Source organism: Boleophthalmus pectinirostris, unplaced genomic scaffold, assembly GCF_026225935.1.
Source record: "Boleophthalmus pectinirostris isolate CB_2022bp ecotype Guang Dong unplaced genomic scaffold, ASM2622593v1 HiC_scaffold_2, whole genome shotgun sequence".
In the NCBI taxonomy this organism is placed as follows: domain Eukaryota; kingdom Metazoa; phylum Chordata; class Actinopteri; order Gobiiformes; family Gobiidae; genus Boleophthalmus; species Boleophthalmus pectinirostris.
The window spans coordinates 19,070,761-19,092,049 of NW_026571152.1; the positions used below are offsets into that span (position 1 = coordinate 19,070,761).

General features: G+C 37.9%; 1 protein-coding gene across 1 annotated transcript in view; it reads left to right on the forward strand.

Moving 5' to 3' along the window:
* Window positions 1-338: 338 nt before the first annotated feature.
* The window catches only part of ptprz1a (protein tyrosine phosphatase receptor type Z1a), a 93,912-nt gene continuing 72,961 nt past the window's right edge, over window positions 339-21,289 (forward strand). Inside the window, exon 1 of the mRNA XM_055155825.1 lies at window positions 339-421. Within this exon, the coding sequence (XP_055011800.1) occupies window positions 358-421 (64 nt within the window). The 5' untranslated portion in view covers window positions 339-357. The remainder of the gene's footprint in view (window positions 422-21,289) is intronic.

A 21,289-nucleotide genomic window follows, 5' to 3' on the forward strand; every position in this document is an offset into this window, starting at 1 on the left:
TTTCAAACACTAACACTATTAACTTATTGCATTGCATAAGTCTCCCTTAATGATTCTTGTTCATTCCCCAGGGTGTGTTAGGAGTGGTGGAAGTTGCCTAGAGCCGGTGAGGTGCTGCTGTGGGCGGCGCACTGCTCTGCTCCGCTCCCGGGGCTCGTCAGTCATTCACTCGGTGTGGAGCTCAGCGGACGGAGCTCAGCGGTCGCACCGGGACTTGGATCTGTACCGTACTCGCAGAAAGACCGACCCAAGCGGAAGGCACCGACTAGAGGAGCGACATGAAGCTGTGAGGAGGACTGCGGGTGAACCGGGACCTGCTCCGGAGAGATTTAAATTTAAAGAGATTTGCCCCACAACATGGAGACGAGGCTTGGCTACGGGCTGCTACTGGCTGCGCACTTCATCCTCGCCTGCCAACAAGGTAAGGCACGCTCCCGGTTCTGTTCTGTCCTTAGTTGACTCGGACCCGGGGCCAAACGTTCACTGGGGAGTCCGTACGGTCAGATTTGGCCAAGACGCGCTCGGGTTGTGGTTGTGTAGACTTTGCGCAACAGCGTCAGGTGGACAAGACACAAGTTCAAATTGTAATTTTGAATGGAGATTGAGCCACCGTGGAATTAGCCAGAAATTTTGTATGTTTTTCTGTAAATTATATGCACTTTAAAGTCCTTTTTTATTCACCTAACAGGAAGTGGAGACGTTTCATTTTTAGTTATTATATGAATTATAGTTTTATATAATTATAGTTCTGCCCAGTACCCTGTCTAGTTTGTTTTTAGACTATGGTTTGTACATGTAAACAGATCTCTTGCCTATATCTGATAAGGACCATTTTGATTTTGCCAGAAATTTTATCTTTGCTAAGCTTTAAATTGCTTATATTTTTTGGTTATGAATAGTTATTGCAGATTTGTCTTTATAACTCCTCTAATTTGTCCCATATTTTTTAAACACTGAGCTGCTTTATTTACAAACAAATTTTTGTGACTGTGAGAATGCTAAAAGATTATGTTGTTATGAGCACACTAAACATATTGAGTTAAAGTCATCTGCTGCAAAGTGGAGCTGTGAGGCATAACAAGAGGAGTTTGGACATGCTCTGATCACTGCCTCAAGAAATACTATAGAGTACACATGAGGTAACAGCAACTCCCTTATAATGTGGTATTATTACTAAATACTTTTACTGCTACCACTATAGTACTACTAGGTATGGCTGGTCCAAGAACTAATTTTGACCCTGAGGCAATCAGTTCCATTAGCTCAATGAGACATGATCAATTATGATGAACTAACACGTGTTGACCTTCTTTGCTTAAGTAAATTCTTGTCATTTTTTCAGATTAAGTCTAGTAAATTGCTACTTATTGCACAGTGGCTGGTCGGACAGCTTTATACTGTAACTTTTGTAAGTCACTTTTCTAGAATTTTCCACATACATATATATTTCTGTCATATTTAAGTGCATTTGATTACAATTTCATAAGCATTAAAAGTTAAGTTTCGACAAATCTAACCTGTAACATGATGTGGTGATGCCTCCTTATTTCTGTGAAAATAGAGTTTAATGCCACACTGTGGAGCATTCCAGGTAAAGCAGTAGCATTTGCATGGAGACCTAAAGCCCAAAAAATTACACAACACACCTTGGATAATCCACAGTGAACCATTCTATCATTTACATTTTCATGACAAATTATTTTTATACATAGCACAACATCTTTGTTGTGACATCTCAAAAACGTCCTCTGCCAAACCCACCAATGATTTTAACATATAACAACTTCATATAGTTGAAGTTCACATCCCAATGCTATTTTTTACTACTTGACTTTGACTTAATGGACCTATCTCATGCTGCTTTTCTAAAATAACCACATTTCCACAATAAATTGAGTTGTTATTTTGAAGACTCTCAGTATAGGACAGAGCCATTTATACCCCAGCCTGTGTTTGGGACAGTAGATTCTTACTGTGATGTCTCAACTCTGTACTGTCTGTGTCTGAGATTGGCTGCTGTAAAACTAAAAGCTCATTTAAACACTAAAATACAGACTGTTTGGACTTGTCTGGACAGAAAAATGAGGAGATTCAAGTTTGAAAAATGACACTGTAGAAGAGTAACGCATTTTGACATGTATTTTTTGGTCTTGTTTGTTGACATTTGTGGCACATTAATTTCGAGAGATGTAATAAAGTTGAAAGTTAAGTTAAAAGATAAGTTCCAATCCATTTGAAATGATTACTGACCATCTGCAAATGACACCTAAACCAGTTTTAGATCTCTATGAACACGTTATTAAAGGTGCACTATGTAGCATTTCTAGTGGGAAAGGACTGCCATCTCCAACAAATGAAACTATGTTCATTTATTCAAGAACAGGTATTTTCATTGCTGAAAAATAACCTGCTTTCTTACTGTGAGCAGGGTCCTATCTCCACACATCTGACTCTTAACTTGACCTGGTTGCCTGTGTGTCACCATGGAGACAGAAAACCTTTAAATAAATGTGGTATTAACAGTTTAAGTTATTTCAGTCTTCTCTCAAATATGATGCGTTTATTTGTATGTGTGTGTGTGTTATGTTTTCTCTGAAGGCGATACTTATTTTAAAACATATAAAATGAAATTGCAGAAATTTGTCAGAAAAGGTGTAATTTAATACTTTTTTTTGTTATTTTTTATCCCTACAGTTACCATTGCCTGTTGAGTAGAAGTTGTGACTTGATCATATGCATTTTCTTGCACATTTGACCAATGTACACTCCAATTAAAACCCATATTTGCAGCTGGTATTAGCCATGGTTGAAAGTAGCTGTCTTCCAAATTAAACTTGAGCTCGGAACTGTTTGTATCAGTGAGGTGGTCTAGTTGTGTGCTGCCAGAAAGGGCACCAGTGATGTGCTTGGTTGAATCTTTGGTGGAGAAAGATTAGAGAGTCTGGCTCAGATCTAGTATTTCACCAAAGGGATGTATTTTCTTTGTTGTGTCCAGGACCACTACATGTGTGCTGGCTACCACTCTCATATCTTCTGAAAACACAATTTGTGAATATTCTGTTTTGGAGATGAAAATACAGTATGATTATTGTTTATGGTTTATTATTGAATTAAAAGGGAGTACAATAATCATTGGTGCTACATTTTCTCTTCAATTATCATTTTTGTTTCAATTGTTATAATTGCCAACAAAGATCATCACCATTATACCCGCAGATAGTGCTAGAAAAAAAGCTGCTACTCCATTATCTTTTGTTATGGATCATAACAAAGTACTTACTAGTTGTTCAAACACTGATTCATAATATTGATATGAATATGATACTTCTAATTATTAAAGGGCCTGTACCTGATTGTAAACCATGAGAGTGTCTGGGTCTTTGATGTAAACTGCATTTAACAGGCCCTATAATAACATCATTAAACTGTCTGAAATGTTCATAATAGCGTTAACTGCAATTATTTTGGCCATGAGAATCATGACAGAACATTTCAGTATTGTCCTGTGCCTAGTTACCATAGCTATTAAAAATGTTAAATAAAATATTCTATCGTCGGAATGGTCAAAAAACCTCAAATGACATAAAAAATAGGAAGAGAAAACTTGAAAGAGCATTATCAGAGTAACACTATAGTTGTCCCTTGAAAAGCACATCCATGTACTGGTGTGAGTATCATGATGAAGTCTCAGCTGGAGCAGATGTTGGAGCAGTAGAAATGAACAGTTCCACACACACTTCACTGTCTGCTGTCTGTGGAGCTGTGTGGTCTAACAGGACAGATGGACTCCGCCTCAGTCCGTCAGTCACACAGCAGAGGTCCCAAAATTACTACACCAACAATCTGGGTTTTGTACCATGCAGAATGAGAGTCAGACTGCATGTTGGCGTAGTCAGAAGCATCAGAAATGATATACTAAAACTAATACTGAAACAGTCACTGGTCCTTTCCTGATCATGAGCTTTATCAGAACAAATACAAAACCACAGAAAGTGAAAAAGTACATTCTATTGTCTAAAAATGTGTGTATTGTATTGAAGCCTATTTAGTAACAAAAATGTATTGATATTTTTGTATCACACTAGTGGATTAAGGGTGTTTCAATCGTATATTGTAAGGTAGAAAACACAACTGAGGTGAATGTTGTTTTTTTTAAACAAATATTAGAATAGAATATTCACTGTATTAAAGACCCACTGCTTAACATTTCTGGTGGAAGCTATGTCCCCTACATGTCTCCATGGAAATAAACAAGTTTAAGTTACTAAGATACTAAACATTTCAAGCAAAGCAATAGCAAGTCCATGGAGAAAAATATGCTTCAGCAGGCAAAGTTATGAGTCCAGTTTGTGGAGAGGCAGGCTCCCTCAAGACAAGCATGGAAGTTTTTCAAGCAATGAAATATTTGTAGTGAAATTACAGATTTTTTTTTTAAACTATTTATTGGCTAAAATGTTTCACAGAGGGACTTGAAATCATGGCACTGATATTTACAGTGACTACTTGTTATTACATTACAATTATTTACTTTGTCACAGTCATTGTTTGTGTCTAGAGATCAAACAATGTTTTTTTTTTTTTCTTGGCTTGTCCTGATTCTTTAAAATCATTCAATGGTTTGCCAATATTTTTGAGGCAATATGTGTGACAGCAAATTTCACCTGAATTATGTGATTTAAACTTAAATCCAAACCTTTTAAAACAAACATATTAGAGAGCTGTGTAGTTAGGTTTTGTTGTTGTTATCTCTTTGCACTGTTCAAATAAAGCTTTAAGTGTACTCTGGGCAGCAGGTTGACCCAAACTAAATATTGAGGGCCATTAGGCGATACTCTAAAAATTGCAAATATCTGTCAACCAACATAAATCAGTCAGTCAACCTCTATTTGTGTTTTTCTCTTTCCGTTTTTAAATTGTGGGCATTGTGTTGGTCATTAACTAAATGACTGTATCTTAAATGCAGTACATTGAGTCATTTGTTTTTATTTACATATAACTGTTCTCTTGAGCTGTCACTTTTTCTATGGCTTTGCCCGTGTTTTTGCCCAGTGTGCTGTGGCCCTGGTGCGCTGACCATCCTGTTGTTTAAAGGGGGCAGATTTGGTGAGTTGGGGGTATTTGATGACCAGATTAGTGGGGTATTAGTCTCAACAGTATTCAGTCACCCATAGACACATAGACACAGGCCACCAAACCGAGTCACCTTTTCTCTGCCCGTGTGAAAGAAAACCAGGGTTATACAGGGAAGAGGTCAGCTGAGGAGGCCCGGGCGAACTCCTCATAGAATTACATTGTCAGAGCGAAGAGTTGTTTGGTAACAGTAGGCAAAGGGGCGACTACAGCAGCGAAGGGGGGTGCAGGAGGATTGACGAGAGGGGGGGACAGCGGCGAAGAAAACAAGGGGGACTTTTTCAGAAGGAGGGGGAAGCATTAAAGCGTGACGCACGGCCATAGGACAGTGATTTGTCCCAGTGACAGCAGAAGGAGGGGTACAGGAGGGGTGTGGCGCTGTGGAGGAGACTGGGTAACTGAACTGGTGGGCCAACAACTTTTGATTCATTTTTAGGACACTGGTAATTTGGCCCTTCAGTGCTGTGTGAAAAACAGAACTATTTTTTAGATTGTTTGGAGCTGTCCAAAGTTATGCTTCACTTTCTTGCATTACTAAACACTTTAAACACTTTAAAATCAGATGCTGACAGCACACAGGGTCTTATTTTGACCATAAGTGTTGCCTTCATCTGTACTGAGAATTTTTTATTCAAAGCTACCATCTGTAAGTTTATTTGACTTTTTTTCACCAGTACATAGCAGATATGAAACCTGTTCCTCCCTCCCTCACCTGTGCTCTCTGGTCTTTTGTTAGGTCAGAGCTGGCACATTATCAGACAGCAGTAACTTAGATAGCATCTAGTGGTGATATGTGAGAATGCATCTAACCAGTTAGTCTAATTTCGGACGCTTTAAACTTTATTGCATGATTGAATATACTTTCTGGTAGCCTAATATGCATTTTTATCAACTAAGGCAAGTGTTTTGTAAAAAAACAAAACAAAAAACAAAAAACACTTTAAAACTTAGTCAAATTTATATTAACATAACAAATACGTCTCAAATAGCATCGATTCATATTATATTTACAATTAGTTCCCAAAGCACAATTTTTGGCAATTATGGGGAAAAGAAAAAAGCATCACTGGCCCAGTTAGTGTTTACTTCATCCTTTAAGTCTAAGATTATAAACTATCTTGCAACGCTACATGAGAAAAACTAGAAAAACTGCACAAAGTCCATTTTCAGTCATTGTAGTCACAGTACATTCTAACTGTTATCTTGAAGTGATCACTTAGTATCACTAACACTCTTTAAGTGCCGCCGTGCTTGTTTAAAGTCATAGTAGAGTCCATAAAGAGTGTGGGCCTCCTCTGTCACATCAAGGTTAAACCAGAGAGAGACTGATGGAGACACAGGTTATCTCTGCACTCAGGGAACCATTAGTTACTCTTACTGTCTGTACAACCACTTATGTGCTCTTAGTTTTCCACAGGATACAGTCAGTTGATTAAAAGTGAAAAATACATGCATAAATAAACCTAAAAGAAAATCTAAAAAGATTTTTGCATTTTTTGGTTTATCATTAAAATTTGTAGTTATTAAAATTGAGTCATATAATGGTTAAAACCAAAGTATGTAATTTTTTGCTTAGTATGTAGGTTTTTTTTTGTTTTGTTTTGTTTTTTTGTTTGTTGAATACATGTAGTTTAGTCATTATTTAAAGGGACAACATACAGAGACATTAAGCTAAAATAAAAACAAAAAAACCCTGATATGTTCTGTACCAGATTGTAGCTAAACAGTTAGATTCCATCTGCAGTCCTTATTGTGAGCGGGCTTGCACTTTCACAAACCAGACTCTTTTTTGGCCTGCTTGTTTCCATGGAAATGTTGTCCCTTTGGCTTTAATATTCGACAGTATGACATAAAATGCATCTATCTGCATGGAGAATGTTCCGAAGTATGGTTTTAATTTTCCATTTCCATGCATGGAATCATGCAAGTGATGTGCTACCTTCAGAAAGTTACATGTTGTAACTTAAAAAAGGAAAGACAAGAAATTCTTATTCAACTTGACTTGATGAATACCTTTGTATTAAAATGAGAGAAAAAAAAAACTCCATTTCTTTCATGTTATTTTGTTGGTTTACATTTTTTCAACCTTGACATGTAAACACAAAATATTTTTCTTAAGTTATTTCATAAAAGACCAAATAAACTTTTTTGCATTTTTTTATCCACTGAATTGTTGTAATGTTTTATTTTTTTGTTTTGCACTTTTGAATCCTTCATTTTTCTCCTCATCCCTCCCCTTTGTAAACCTCAAGTCTTCCACTGTCTGTCCCTCTGCCATTTTTAATCCTCTGCCTCTTTGTTGGTCCTGGTGGGTGAAAGATGAGTGTAGTGAGCTGTTTTGGACGAGGGGTTGAGGGGAGGAGGGGAAGAGGGGGGAGAAGCAACCATCTTGTCTCTGCTGGTGTCCCATTGGCGCCGTGCCACATCCATCACCAAACTGCCCCCTCCACTGCCCTGTGAGGTAACGGATGAGGGGCAGAGAGGGACATTTTAGATCATGTTTGGTTTATAAGGAGGTGGATAACTGCATGGTGTACTTTTGTCCTGTAGTCTGAAACTGTGTCAGGAAGTGTATCTGGCATGAATATGATAGGAAGATGGTTCATTAAAAATATTGTTTACCTTTCTATCTTGATTTGATCTTTTTTGTATTTGTATTTATGTAGAATATGTTAAGTCCTCCTTAATGATTATTAAAGTAATACAAAAATCTGAAACAACTTCTAAAGGAGAACACTCTAAATCATAGCACTAAATTTCTTATCAAATCGAGCAAATGCAATATTTCCATCTTACACAAATTTGGCAAATATAATTATGTAACAGAATGCTCAATTTCCCTATTTAGGGACTTGAACTTGTCCTGCTCTTGGCTCATACACACCAGTGTTCAGAGGAGATGATGGAGAAGCTGAGGAGGCTGGCACTGCTGCTGCTGCAGAAATGGCACAGAGCAGGGTTACAATCTTAGACAGTATATACGTATATATGGACATAGCTAAACCGCTAGCTGCTGCGTTCCAAATAGGAAGTGAGCATGGGGGGACACTTCTGGTTCCATCAGCTGTGGCTCCAATTGACTTTACATTGAAAAAGTGTCACCCCTCCTTCTGTAACTGTTGCAGTGAGCCTTGTCATTTCCTGTATCATCCATGATCCAGGTGTTAGACTGGCCTCGAGACTTTTTTATGGTCTTGGTTTCGCCTTGGACTCGACCGCATTTGGACTCGGTCTTGAAGGAGCTTGGACTCAGTCTTGTCATGGTCTCGAGGTCTGACATTTGATGAGTGATAAAATGGAGATAGATTTATAAAACACTTCTATATATTTGCCAAAATAACTGTAAAATACAAATAAATGTGGAAAATTACAAAGATAGTCTCGATTTGGTCTCTAGGGGATGTGGTTTTTGGTTTGTGGTTTCTTAGTTGAACGCATTTTTCACTAGTTGACAAATTCTCTTATTAGGATTATGAGGATTCACATGGACCACAGCTGAAAGGAGAAAGAATGGAGTTGCTTGAGTTTTGGGAGTTTACCAGTACTTCTGCCCTTTTTATCTGTATAAGCATGTTCTGAAATACAAATTTATAAGTCATGTTTTAGTTTGTGAGTTCCTATTTCAGTCTTTACATCAATTCATTTATCAATCATAAATCTTATTGCAAAGCTTCTCAGAAAAATCTCAATTCAACATTTTCCCCAAAATGTTCAGCCTTATTGCTCATAACTAAACCTTAAAGAGTCAATACTTCAACTTAAGTCCAGACAACCTTTGCCTCCCCATTAGCCATGTTAGCAGCCCTTGAGCTGAGTTTTTGGCTCCTCTGTCGCTGCCACTGCTGTAATGGATGATGGGGCAGATCCGGGTGGCCCACGAGGCTTGTAAAAGGGGGGTGTCCTGTCCCATTTCAGTGCAGGAACAAGTGGTGCCCCTGTGGAGGAGCTGGTGGAGGGCCATTGCCATTGTCCCGCGAGTGTGTGGTCCCGCTTTGCTCCAGCTGCCCAATGCAAAAATCCTCCAAAATGTGACGCAGAAAAAGTGGCTAGTTTAAAGACATGCATTAGGTTCTCATCGCCTCCCATTTAAAAGTATTGTACTCGTTTATTCATTCAACAAGGAGGGGATAGGAGCAGGTGAATGCGAAGACGCTTTAGGCAGATGTTAGCCGCACAATGGGTTTGGAAGGGTCTATTTACAGGACATTTACATTGCGCTCCAGGCATTAGTCTGATCCGCTTATCCAGATCGGCTTCAATGGGGTTCAGTAGCAGCGGGACGAGTCTAAATTCCTCGATCAGAGACATTACAAGCTAGTGTTAGCAGGGGGTCCCGGGCAACAGGGTTTTTGCAGGACCCCAGAGAGAAGCAGAAGAGGAAATACAGGCAGCTATGAATTTCAAGCCAAATGAATTGTAACTGCTTTTATTAAAGGTGCACTATGTAACTTTTTGGGTAGAAGGTCCATCGTTTGCTTGTTTCAATGGAGATGCTATACTTTGCCTGGAAAGTTACACAATTTGGCATTAAATTGATCTATTTTGCGTTTATTCAATTACAGTTGATTTTTACTGTAAAAAGAGTACCTTGGAAAACCAGGCATTCTTACACTGAGCAGCTTGCCTCTCATCAAATCCAACCTGTAACTTTATTTGGTCTCCACATTTCATGTCAAACTGTGAAACATTAGAAGCAAAGAAATACCATTTAAGTCTTTGTCAATGCTTTATAAAGACAAACTGTAGGTGTAGTTAAAAATCAGATATTACCGTATTTTCTGGACTATTGAGCCCACCTGAATATAAGCATCAACTAAATTGTACGTATATATCCCGCACCTGAATATAAGCCGCAGGTGTCCATGTCTTCAAGAACGTTTTCTTTCACCTCTGAAAGCTTTTGTCGTCTTTGCACTGACAACGTTCGTCATGCTGCTGTTGCCAAGGTCTCACCATTGACTCACTGATGTCGAGCTCACGTGCAGTAGCTCTGTTTTCTTCTTGGGCGGTCACATCAATCGCCATTAACTTAAAAGCTGCATCATCTGCATTTCTTCGTGTGTTTTCCATGAGGAGGGTGTGTGTATGAAGAGCAAAATAACTGTTCAAAACACTGCGCATGTTTCCTGTAGAAAGAGCCGCTGTCCTATCTGTATCATATCAGTGTCATGTAGGATTTCAGCAGATTTCAGACTCTCTTGGGGGCGGGGCTAGTTCTATCAATCAGGTATGAGTGGATGTCCAACTACTGAAGTTTGAGACATTTCTTCTTGTCATTTACACATATGGGTAAGACGTTTTCCACTCACTAATGTTAATATAGCATCATAACTTATTTTATCACACAGCAATAAACTATTTGAGTGCACTGACAATATCGCTAGCTAGTGTAGCAACTTCATGTTAACCCTAGATCCATGTATGAGCCACGCACAGCGGCAATTTCTGCACTCAGGCTGCGTGTATCCAGTGTGTTGCCAAATCACAGACCATATATATCAATGGACAATGTGCCAAACAAAGAATCCGTCCATATATTACCCGCATCGTTTTATTAGCCGCAGAGTTCAAAGTGTGAGAAAAAAGTAGCCGCTCATAGTCCGGAATTTACGTTACTAAAACTAGTATCAAAACTAGATACTCATTTGTAAGTATTCACATGAAAAAGTTACATTTATAGGTCAGAAATGAACCTTTCCTGAATAGCTTTAGAATGATGTTGAACTGTATCAGAACAAGTACAAGACCACACAGACTAGTAGTGCTTAGTCCTTAGAAATTTCAGAATCATGACAACAGCATTTCCTCTTCAGTCTTACAATCTTACCTCACCTTAGAAACAACATTTCTTATTCCCTTTAAAGTTCATCCATATGTTAAAAAATACAGGCTGTACTTTTTTTTATTTGTCTAACTTTACTGTCCAAAAAAAGTAAAATTAAAAAGTACAAGCAGACAGCAGTGATTACAGTGTATTCTTGCCTGTTAGTTTAAGCGTTAGTTTGCATTTTTACACAGTAGATCTGCTCAGACACGCTCCCCTCAGGCACTACAAGTCTTCCATGTTGGACAGGTGTGGTGCGTGTTAATGTTAAGCTTTGGGTCATAAGGTCTACAATAATACTGGTCTGACGGTGGAGAAGGCGTGTGAAAGGTGCGATCTTAAGTACAAAATGATTACAACTAAGTGGAGGAAGTGAAGGAAGCGAAGAAAGACAGGATTTGAGTGATTTGGGGTTGTCAGTGACAGTGACGTGTCTGTGATGATAATGCCCAGGATGAGTAAAGCATGCTTAATCTAAGGTATTAAGTTGAGTCAGTAAAAGCGTTGAGGCGTTCTCATAAATTACATAAAGGATTTCTTTTCCCATGTATTTGAGCAAAATTTGTCTTGCCCCAGTACAGATATATAGTATAAGCAGCTCTTCAGGTCAAAAAAATTCATCTCTGTGCTGCCTGTGTCTAATTTGAGTGTGTTTCATTGTTCAAGAATCAGGAAAACGCATGCTTAGCATTAGTTGTTAGTTGTTTTAGAAAAAATTAATTCTGTGGCTGTAAAATGCTGGTTGGCATTAGCATTATTGTACAGTACTGCAAAATTTGAAGTTGTGAAAAGTGCTTGTAAATTCATAAACACATAATTAGTGTGATTGGAATGCATAAGGTGCGTAAGGAATGACTTTGAACCACAGCAAATAATTTTTTAAAGGGACAATCCAGAATTTTGGGCGTAGGATCTCATTTCCTAATTAGCCAGAGTGTTGGAGATGTGTGGAGACACTTCTTTAAATATTCCATCCAGTCCTTGTATTTGCAGAGGTCGATGGTGCTAGGCTAGTGCATGTCAATGGCCATAGTTAGCCTGCCGCTACAAACAGTCTTACCCACTCCACAAAACACCCGGAGCAAATCTATTATTAAGCTAGACTGTCAATGTGAACGTCTGTGTCAATAGAATAATTTCAGAAGTAAAACCAACCTTGCATTTGAAGAATTTATGTCAGATCAGCCGCATTAATGAGTTGTACTTCCTGATAGAAAGCTTGGCAGCGGCGGATTGATATCACCTAGCACCTATCTTACCGGAAAAGTAAAATTCCGCTGCTGCTGAGAAAACAGTCCCTCAACGTGCAACAATTCATGCGATTCAAGGCAAGTTTTATTTCAAACATTATTCTGTCAACACAGACATTCACATCAATACAGTGGTGTAATAATAAATTTGCTTCGTGTGTTTTGTGGAGTGGGTAAGACATATAACTATGTATAACTATGGCCATTGACATGCACTAGCCTAGCACCAGCGACCTCTGCAAATACAAGGACTGGATGGAATATTTTAAAAGCGTCTCCACACATCTTCAACTAACTAGGAAATAAGGTCCTATGTCCAATATTCCGGACTGTCCCTATAATTCTGTGAGCTGGAAATTTTTTGTTGTTGTTAGCATTACTGTGCTGCAAAATGCAAAGTTCTGAAAAGTGCTTGTAAACTTATAAAGTTGTAATTAGGGTGACTGGAATGTGTAAGGTAAGTAAGGAATGCCTTTGAACCACAGTAAACCATTTGAAATGAACTAGTTCTCTTTTTCAAAATTTTAAGACAGTAAAAGTCAGGTAAAGTTAAAGTCAGGTACAAAGCCTTTAATCCAGTTGTGTCAAAGTACATTTCGTATTTTTGGGATTAAGTGACTTTAATCTGATTTTTACATAATGAAAATATAGTTTGTGGTTTTATGAGTGCAATTTGGGTTAGGGATTTTTTCTAGAGCTTTTTTCACACCCCTTTCAGTCAACAAATCCATTAGTCATATTGATTTGCTTTCAGGTAGACAACTTTATCAGTGAAATGTATTTACCTGGACATGTGACTGTTGACTCTTGCAACCATAATTGGCTTAAAGGAAAATGAATGTGGATCCCCTCCCAGTATAATAATTACCCTTTTGTCCTGATAGTGACTTAGTATATGTACAATATGCTTCTTAGACTGATTAAAAGTTGGTGGTTCCACTTCATTTATGCTGTTGATGTGCCCTTGTTTAAGATATTCACTGTCTATCTAATGTTTATGTACTTGTTTTAGTTGTGTGCAGTTTGAAAGTGTTCTTTGAGTTAGACAGGAGCTGAAAAGCACTGTATGAAATGTACTAATTATCCCCAATGGAGTTTATTTAAAAGTTATTGATGTACAGTTCAAAACTTTAACTATGTTTGGTCATCTGTTGGTTCCCAGTTGTATGTACTTTGTTTTGGTTTACCTATCATCGTTATCACTAATTATGGCTAAACAAACTCCACTGCTCTTGTTTATGCGGCTCTCATTAACACTGCCCATCTGTCACAATGCGTTTGTAGCTAATAGGCGATATCAAGCACAACTGTGTCAAGGTTAACGAAGGACAGCACAGCAGATCCATTTTTCCCGTATCCCGCCGCTCGTTTCAATTAGGCCATCTCTCAAAATAGTCCCTCTCCCACAGCACCGGGACATGCCATCTGATAATGAGCTCTGATTGTGACGGCGCTGATGGAGGGGCGCAGCGGGGCGGGGGCAGGCAGGTGAAAAAGCAATTAGCATTTGGCAACGCTCTGCTCCTCCCCACCAGCGGGGGGCGTGTGCAGCCAGGACGTCCCGCTGTGGGACAGGTGAAGGTGGACGGACAGAGGACACTGCTGCCAGATCATGTGTTGTATTGTAATAATTTAAGTGTCAATTATAAAAAGGGGGTAGTCATGTGTTTCCTGTAATATGGAACATTTTGAGGACTCTTTCCCAATTGAAAAGATAATATCATATAAAAGATAAAAGTTTGAAATACTTAATCATAATGGCAGCAGTTCTTATTGTACATCATTCTAAAGCCCATGGATAGGGCTGGATACCATTGTATTAACACAATTTCCTTAAGGTTGTTAAATGTTCTACACTCTGCATTATTTGAGCTTTATTTTTTCTTAAAAGGCACTATGTAACTTTTCAGGTGCTGGTGGAAAGTGGCTTTAAACATATTCATCTCCTTGGACACAGGTCATATTCTGTGGAGATAAAAGGCTGTTTTCAGATAAATATGTTTAATGCCATCCTGTGGAACATGCAGGCAAAACAAAAACCCATGTGGAGGTCTTTCCACCAAATAAACCATGTTATGTCTGAACAGTTACTATGATTTAAAAAAAAGTAGCTAAAAAATCAAATCAAGCTTAATATTTGTGCTTTTAATAAGTGACAATCAAAGAAGAGCTGAAGAAATAAAATTGGATACCATCAGGTATGAAGATAACTTTAGTCAGTGGTGGGAAGCAGAGATGGAGTAGCTGAGGAGGGTGATGGTTCTGCTGCTGCAAGCTTCAAAATATGCAATCACTGTGTTATTTCAACCAACCAAATACAAACAATCCAAAGAGTTACGGACAACTTGGTTCAAATTGAGCGTCATTTTGCAGGAGCCTTTTCCGTGCATGGTTTTTAATTAGAAAATTCCTTGCTAAAGGCATGTTATCTCTTCCTGTGTGCTGGAGAGCAGATTTTTTTCTTATTCATAAACACCAATCAACTGCTCTTTTTTTTAAAGTCTTTTTAGATGGTCAGCTCCCATGAAATCCTTAGAACGTACTTTGAGTAACTTAGTTCCAAAATTAAAATTTTATAAACTTTTTGGTTACTTTTCCCAAGTGACAAACACTTTATGTTGGAAATATTAAAGGATCTGAACATTTCTCTCCTTCCCTGCTCATTCAGATATGTTTCAATTTTTCAAATTTTTGTGGTCTGTCCTTTGCAAATACAGGATTGTACATACACATCATTTTATATTTTGTTACAATTATAATAACTACAAAACATAAATCAGATAGTTACCTAATCCCTCTTACTTTTTTATTCTGAAGTGAATAATTTCTTGAACCACTACTTTGTACCTTTATCTGCACAATATTTTGGGTGACAGTAGCTCACTTGATAGGAGTGTTTGTCCACTGATTAGAGGGTTGGTGGTTCAAATCCCACTCTCCACATAGACATCATTGCTTGAGCGGGCTGATCCACTGACCCACAGGTTGGCTGGTGTGGTGTGGCCACAGATGAATGCTGTTGTTGTTTCCTTGTGCAAGACACTTAACCCACCCTGTCCCTAGTGTCTGCGTACACTGGTGTGTGTGTGAATGGGTAAGTGGTTCCTTGATCTAAAGTGCTTTGAGTGCCTTGAAGGAGGAAAAGTGCATTATAAAAATGTGCCCATTTACCATGTAGTTATACCATGATAATGAATCTTAGCAGGTAGGGCTGTAGACCTTCAGTCGTGTAGTCGATTAATCAGTTGATGCTATCTTAACTGACTTATTTATTTATTTTTTAATTTGCAATTTATTCAGTGCTTTTTTGCCCCCCCCCATATATGTATGTATTTAATACATACAACACATAGGCAGATTAAACTCATTCACAATTTGAAGCTGTCTTTATACATTGTGCGCTTTTGCCACAGCTACTTTTTAGTTGGCTAATTGATTGGCAGGACATGTTTTTAGTTGACCAAGAATTTCATTAGGGGACTACAGCACTATTAGTGTAAGTCCTCTTTAATTTGCCTCAACAAAACTACTTTAATTCCAATCTGGCTTATTCTCAAAGTTGCCCACTGCTTTCTGCCTGATTGTGCTCCCACTTGGACACTCCAAAACCTTACATGACTTAAATGCACCATCAGAACAACCACTGTACTATGAACCATCTCAAGTAGTCACCAGAACTTGTAGAAACCGACTAAGTGATCTAATTGTCTTTTCAAGTTGGAACTGTAAAGTAAACGCATATATTTTCAATCACTAGATGTTGAAATCCCTGCAGGACTTCCTCTGCCTTTGTGGGGTACAGCGTTGGCAGCGTTCAGGTTCCTTTCAGGGGCTCTGGTTAATTGAGTTGTGTTTTTTTTCTGTTTTTCTGTGAGACTGGGACAAACTGTGTTGTCAAGTTGTAAGGGTTGGATCTGGAACACGTCTGTGGAGGAGGAGAGGCAGCCAGGGTGAAACAGGGAAACTGGGTGAAGAAGAAACCTAGTGCTTTTTTAGTTATCAGTGGCTATGTTGACATGCACACCAAAAATCTGGAGTTATCAGAAATGTCATGTAAACTATTAAATTTTCACTTCAAAATTTTAAGGCCATATATTTGTTCCCACAGTTGATAGGTGGGCTGGGTACTGCTTTTGTTGTACTACTACTTACTCTGCACTGTGCATAGCTTTTTGATGCTCTTGTAGGACTTAGGTATCAGTCGCAATTTCAGTATTCAATAAAAAAAAAAAACACACACACATTTTGGGACCTTAAAGGCTCTGTACCCATGTTTTTCTGTGTCTCTTGAGGTCAAAATAAATCTGCTGTGTACTGCATCTAATTATGAAATTTTTTATTGTCCAATATCTGTTAGCATGCTAGAATGTTAGCATTTTTTACCGTGATGGAAAAACTCTGGTCTCTGAAAGTTGTGACAAGCCCTTACTAGCTCATCATGCTGAATAATTACGCTTTATGGATTACATTGGGTAAGTGAGGAATAACTTTGGATCACTGCAAACAATTCAAAGTTGCGTTTTAAGACAGTAAAAATTAGGCATGTGCAAAAATATTGAAACGTCGATATATCGTATCGTTTAATGTGATGATACAGTATTGATAGCATGGGCTGCTGTATTGATATATCTCCAAGAGTATTTTTTGGTATATGTTACTAAATTATTTTGTTACAGCGCTACAGTTTTATTGCTTGTTTAATGGAAAGAAACTCTTTTATGCAGAACATTTAACATTTTCACGCCCATTTTACTCATCAGTTTCATATTAACAAGAAGTGGCTTAACAAAGGCTTTTTGTATCACTGCCATGATTTAGCCCTTATTTTTTATTGAACTGTATTGTATTGTATATATTGAACTGTTGAATCGATTTGAAATATATCGTATCGAACTGAAAGTGCACTGTATCGAGATATGTATCGTATCATGGCCTATGTATTGAGGTATGTATCGTAGCCCTAGTAAAAATCAGGTATAGCACCTCTAACTTTTCCTGTATCTTTTAACAGAACACACCCCTACTGTTGTTGTGTCCTTGGACTTGACACTTCACCCTACATCTTTGTATTTAGACACTGTAAGGTGGTGGTCAGAGAGGTCGTTGGTATGGAAAGGTTGCCATGTTTCTGTCAGATTGCTCAGGGTCACCTTGTGTTTGCACTGAATCATCAATCAAAGCTTTGTTGCCATTGCCAGTGAATAAAATACTCAAACTGGGTAAGTTCTTTGGCGTTACTGTGGAACATGAAACATGGTTAGTGGTTGATACTGAATGTTTCAAACAGAACTAGCCTCATGCACAGTGAAATCTATGCTTTGTTTACATTTGCATGCTTAAACAAGCTAGCGTCGTTAGCTGTGAATGAGACGCAGTTGATTTTAAACGTCTGTAGTTGTACACAGTGGAGCTTTGAAGTCTGATTATACCCACTACCATGAGACCAGCGCAGGTACAAGCTCAAGTTTAAATAAATAAAGTGTATTTGATCTGAATGTCTGCTGCTTTGCTTCACTGCAAACCAAGTCTAAGTGTAAACAAGTGAGAGACTGGCTATTGGGTAAAGCTGGGAAAAGTGGGAAAAAAGAGGGTACAGTTTGTGGAAAAATATATTTAAAGGCACTGTATCTGATTTTTGCTGTTTTAAAAATTTGAAAAAGAGAACTAGTTAATTTGAAACTGTTGGCAGTGATCCAAAGTTATTCCTCACTTACCTTTGACTTGGACTTAGACTTAGACAAATTTTATTGATCCACAAGGAAAATTATTTGGGCACAGTAGCTCACACATCACAATATAATATAATAGCAAAGAGAAAAAATATAAATGGTAATAATACATTCTAAATAAGTACCAAAAAAGATAGCAAGAGACATGTGTCAAAAAAGACATTATATAAATGTCTATGTACTAGTCAAAATAAAATAGAAAGGTAAGTAATAAAATATGAAATCACAGCATTCTGAGCATCACATTTTTGGTCATGCTGAGTTTATAAGTACTTTTCACAATTTAAAGATCAGAGCAGAGTTTAGCCATGACCTTAAACCTTAACTCACACTTCCTGACCTACAGCTTTCAAAACTGTCTGATTTTGTGATTATCACCCATTTTCTGATCATCAGCTTTTTCTCAGTTCAAAATATTTTTGTTAAAACACTGTTAAACATTTTTTAGCCTCAATGTTCTCTGCTCGGCACTCTCTGATTGCTCATGTGGTGCAGGACGTTGCACAGCCTCTGGACGTACCATACCATTGACTCTGGTGGTCATGTTTGAACCCATGAACTTGGGAGTACCTAGCTGGAGGATTAGCTTAGCATGTTTTAGCAACACTGAAGCATGGTTTGAATGAAGAAGACAAATTTTCCTACTAAACTTGCTGCTGGACAAATGTCATAATAAGTTCCAATAACTTTGAAGTGTATTAACTCAGCACTTGAACTGTATATATTGAAAGTGACTAACATTTGAGCCCTGTTCTATAAATCCATTACTCTTCTTCCTGCAAATATATAAACTGATCATATTTGGTATTACTCATTCACAGTTACTGTACACAATAGTGGTTCAAATGTATATTCTCGGTTTCTCTATTGATCGATTGATGTAAACTCCAGTCCACACAGATGGAAGAGGCCACCCACAAAAACTAGACTGGGTCTTTTTTATGGAGCTATAGTTCAGAGAGGAGAAGCTTAACAGTCATGATGAAAAAATAACTACCTATGAAGAGATACTCACTTCACAATGAACCTGCCTCATGTTAAAATTTTGGCTGGAATACTCGAGGTTCCAACTCTGAATATTACAACAAAACCTTGTGCATGTAAACAGTACAAAAGCTGATTGTCTGGAGTGATTCTTTCTGTTGAAAACGATGTTCAAAGAGTAATTGTAATGAAACCAGTACTGTGGAACTGACTGCATCTGAGAGAAAGTTTGACAAGGTTTAACCAGTTTGAGGAACAGTTGTATAAAATTGTATAATCAAGATGATTTCCTGCTTTCTATACAAATGAAAACCTGCTTTGATAAATGGCTGCTAAGGAATGAAGTGATGAATTCCATGCCCAGTGATTTGGCATGGCATTTACAGTTAAAATGACAAACAAATTTGAAGGAAAATAATAGCGCTACACAAACTTGCAGTGATATTTCTTACTTTTAGTGGCAGTCTTACAGTCTATACACTTTGTTGTTGTTTTTTATCCAGTTACAGGCGGGTTTAAGTATATTTCTGGATTGCTTTATGATGATTTTTTTGTGTGTCCACTCCTGTTGTTCTTCCTATTGTAGCAGCCTTATCTGATTAATTGCATTTGTAGATCCTAAAGCATTTGATTTACTTAATACTTAATGCTTGAGATTTGGACCACTTAAATTGTCTCCCATGTCAAATCTGCAGTGTGAGGTGGAACAGTGTGTGAGACAGTCTCTGGTCTGGATCTCTTAACACCAGCTGCATACAGCTCTGGTCTATGATAAGCCATTTAGACCACTATGTACTCACTGTAAAACTCAAGGTAACACAACTCAAGTAAACAGGAAACTCGATGGTTCTTTAAATGCACTTATGTAATAACAGTATTCATTATATTTCAAGGTCCTATATTATGTGAGCTTTAAGCTATGTTAGAATCTTGGGCTTTCATCAAAAACATAGCTGGAATTGTGTTTTGTTTTATTCACCCATGTTTGTGTAATTCTGCTTTATTAGTCTGTCTGCATCTGCAAGGTTCAAAATGCTCTGTTTCACTGTGTGATGTCATGAAACAGTAGTTTTCAAGTAAAAAACTACCTTTACCTTTTGTTCGATGACACTGGCAATTCCAGGGCTGAAATCATCATCAAAAAAAAAATCTTAGAACAGAGCAAGTTTTCTAACAAAACTGAATGTTGTTTTAGCATCTCCCACTTCTTCCCTCAGTCAGCACCTGTTGTACCTTTGAGCTGTTCTCACATGTACAGCCACAGCCCACAGAGCCTCCTGGTTGGTCCTGGTTGGTCCTTAGTGGTTCATTTGCGGCTCACAGATGGACTTAGAGACTGTAGAGGCTGGATCCATTCTCATAGCTCCCATGAGACCTGCCATTAGTCCGACCAAATACATGACTCGGCTCAGTGCAGACAACCACACACTACACTGTAAAAAATAAAAAAAATAAAACACCTCTCACCAATGTAACTGGTGTAGGGTCTGCCAGCTGCTTTTCTCCAAAGACATTTTATTGCTTTGTCTGAAATATTTCACAGTATGGCATTAAACCTTTCTATCATCATGATGGAGACCAAACCAGACCAAGTTACAGGTAAGATCTGTGGAGAGGCCACTCCACTTTTGACCATCTGTAATTGAATACATGTAAGATAATTGTTTAATGTCATATTGTGGAACATTCGAAGCAGAGCAATGACATCTCCAATAGAAACAAGCAGGTGACAGACCCCCAACCAAAAAGTTAGTGCACCTTTAATACAAAAAAGTAAATTTTCTAATGTCAGAGAGAAAGCTCACATTCACTTTTTCCATCTTAATATTTTTTGTCATACCAAGTAAATCATTTTGGTTTCATTATAAAATATGTTTATTAAACATAACATTTAAATGATAAAATGGAAGTGAAATGGAGTACAGTCGTTTAAAATCAACCTACATTTGTTGAATTGATTCAAAGCTAATTATTAAGTCAGTTGGATTTTTTTCTCTCATTATGTTAATTTACAATATCTTGTAATATAATTTTGTTTTGACTAAAGTTTAATAATTTCAATTTGCACATGTTTGTCAACTTTTTTTAACACCTTCCTAAAACAGTTTAATATCATGTACTAATTTCATAATCTTCATGTAAGTGAACAGTCAACAACACATAGTACAATTACATTCTTTTGTGTAGAGGAGATAAGACAGGAGTCCATTCCTGGTGTTCACATTTGCTGTGCTGTCTCTTTCATGCCCCCTCCTTTTATAGGCCTCACACAGTCTGGGCCTACACATAATCCAGGCTTTTTGTTCTTGCCATTTATAGTTAAAAGCAGCGGATGAGAGGGGCTGATCGATGGGAGGAAGAGCAGGTCCTGT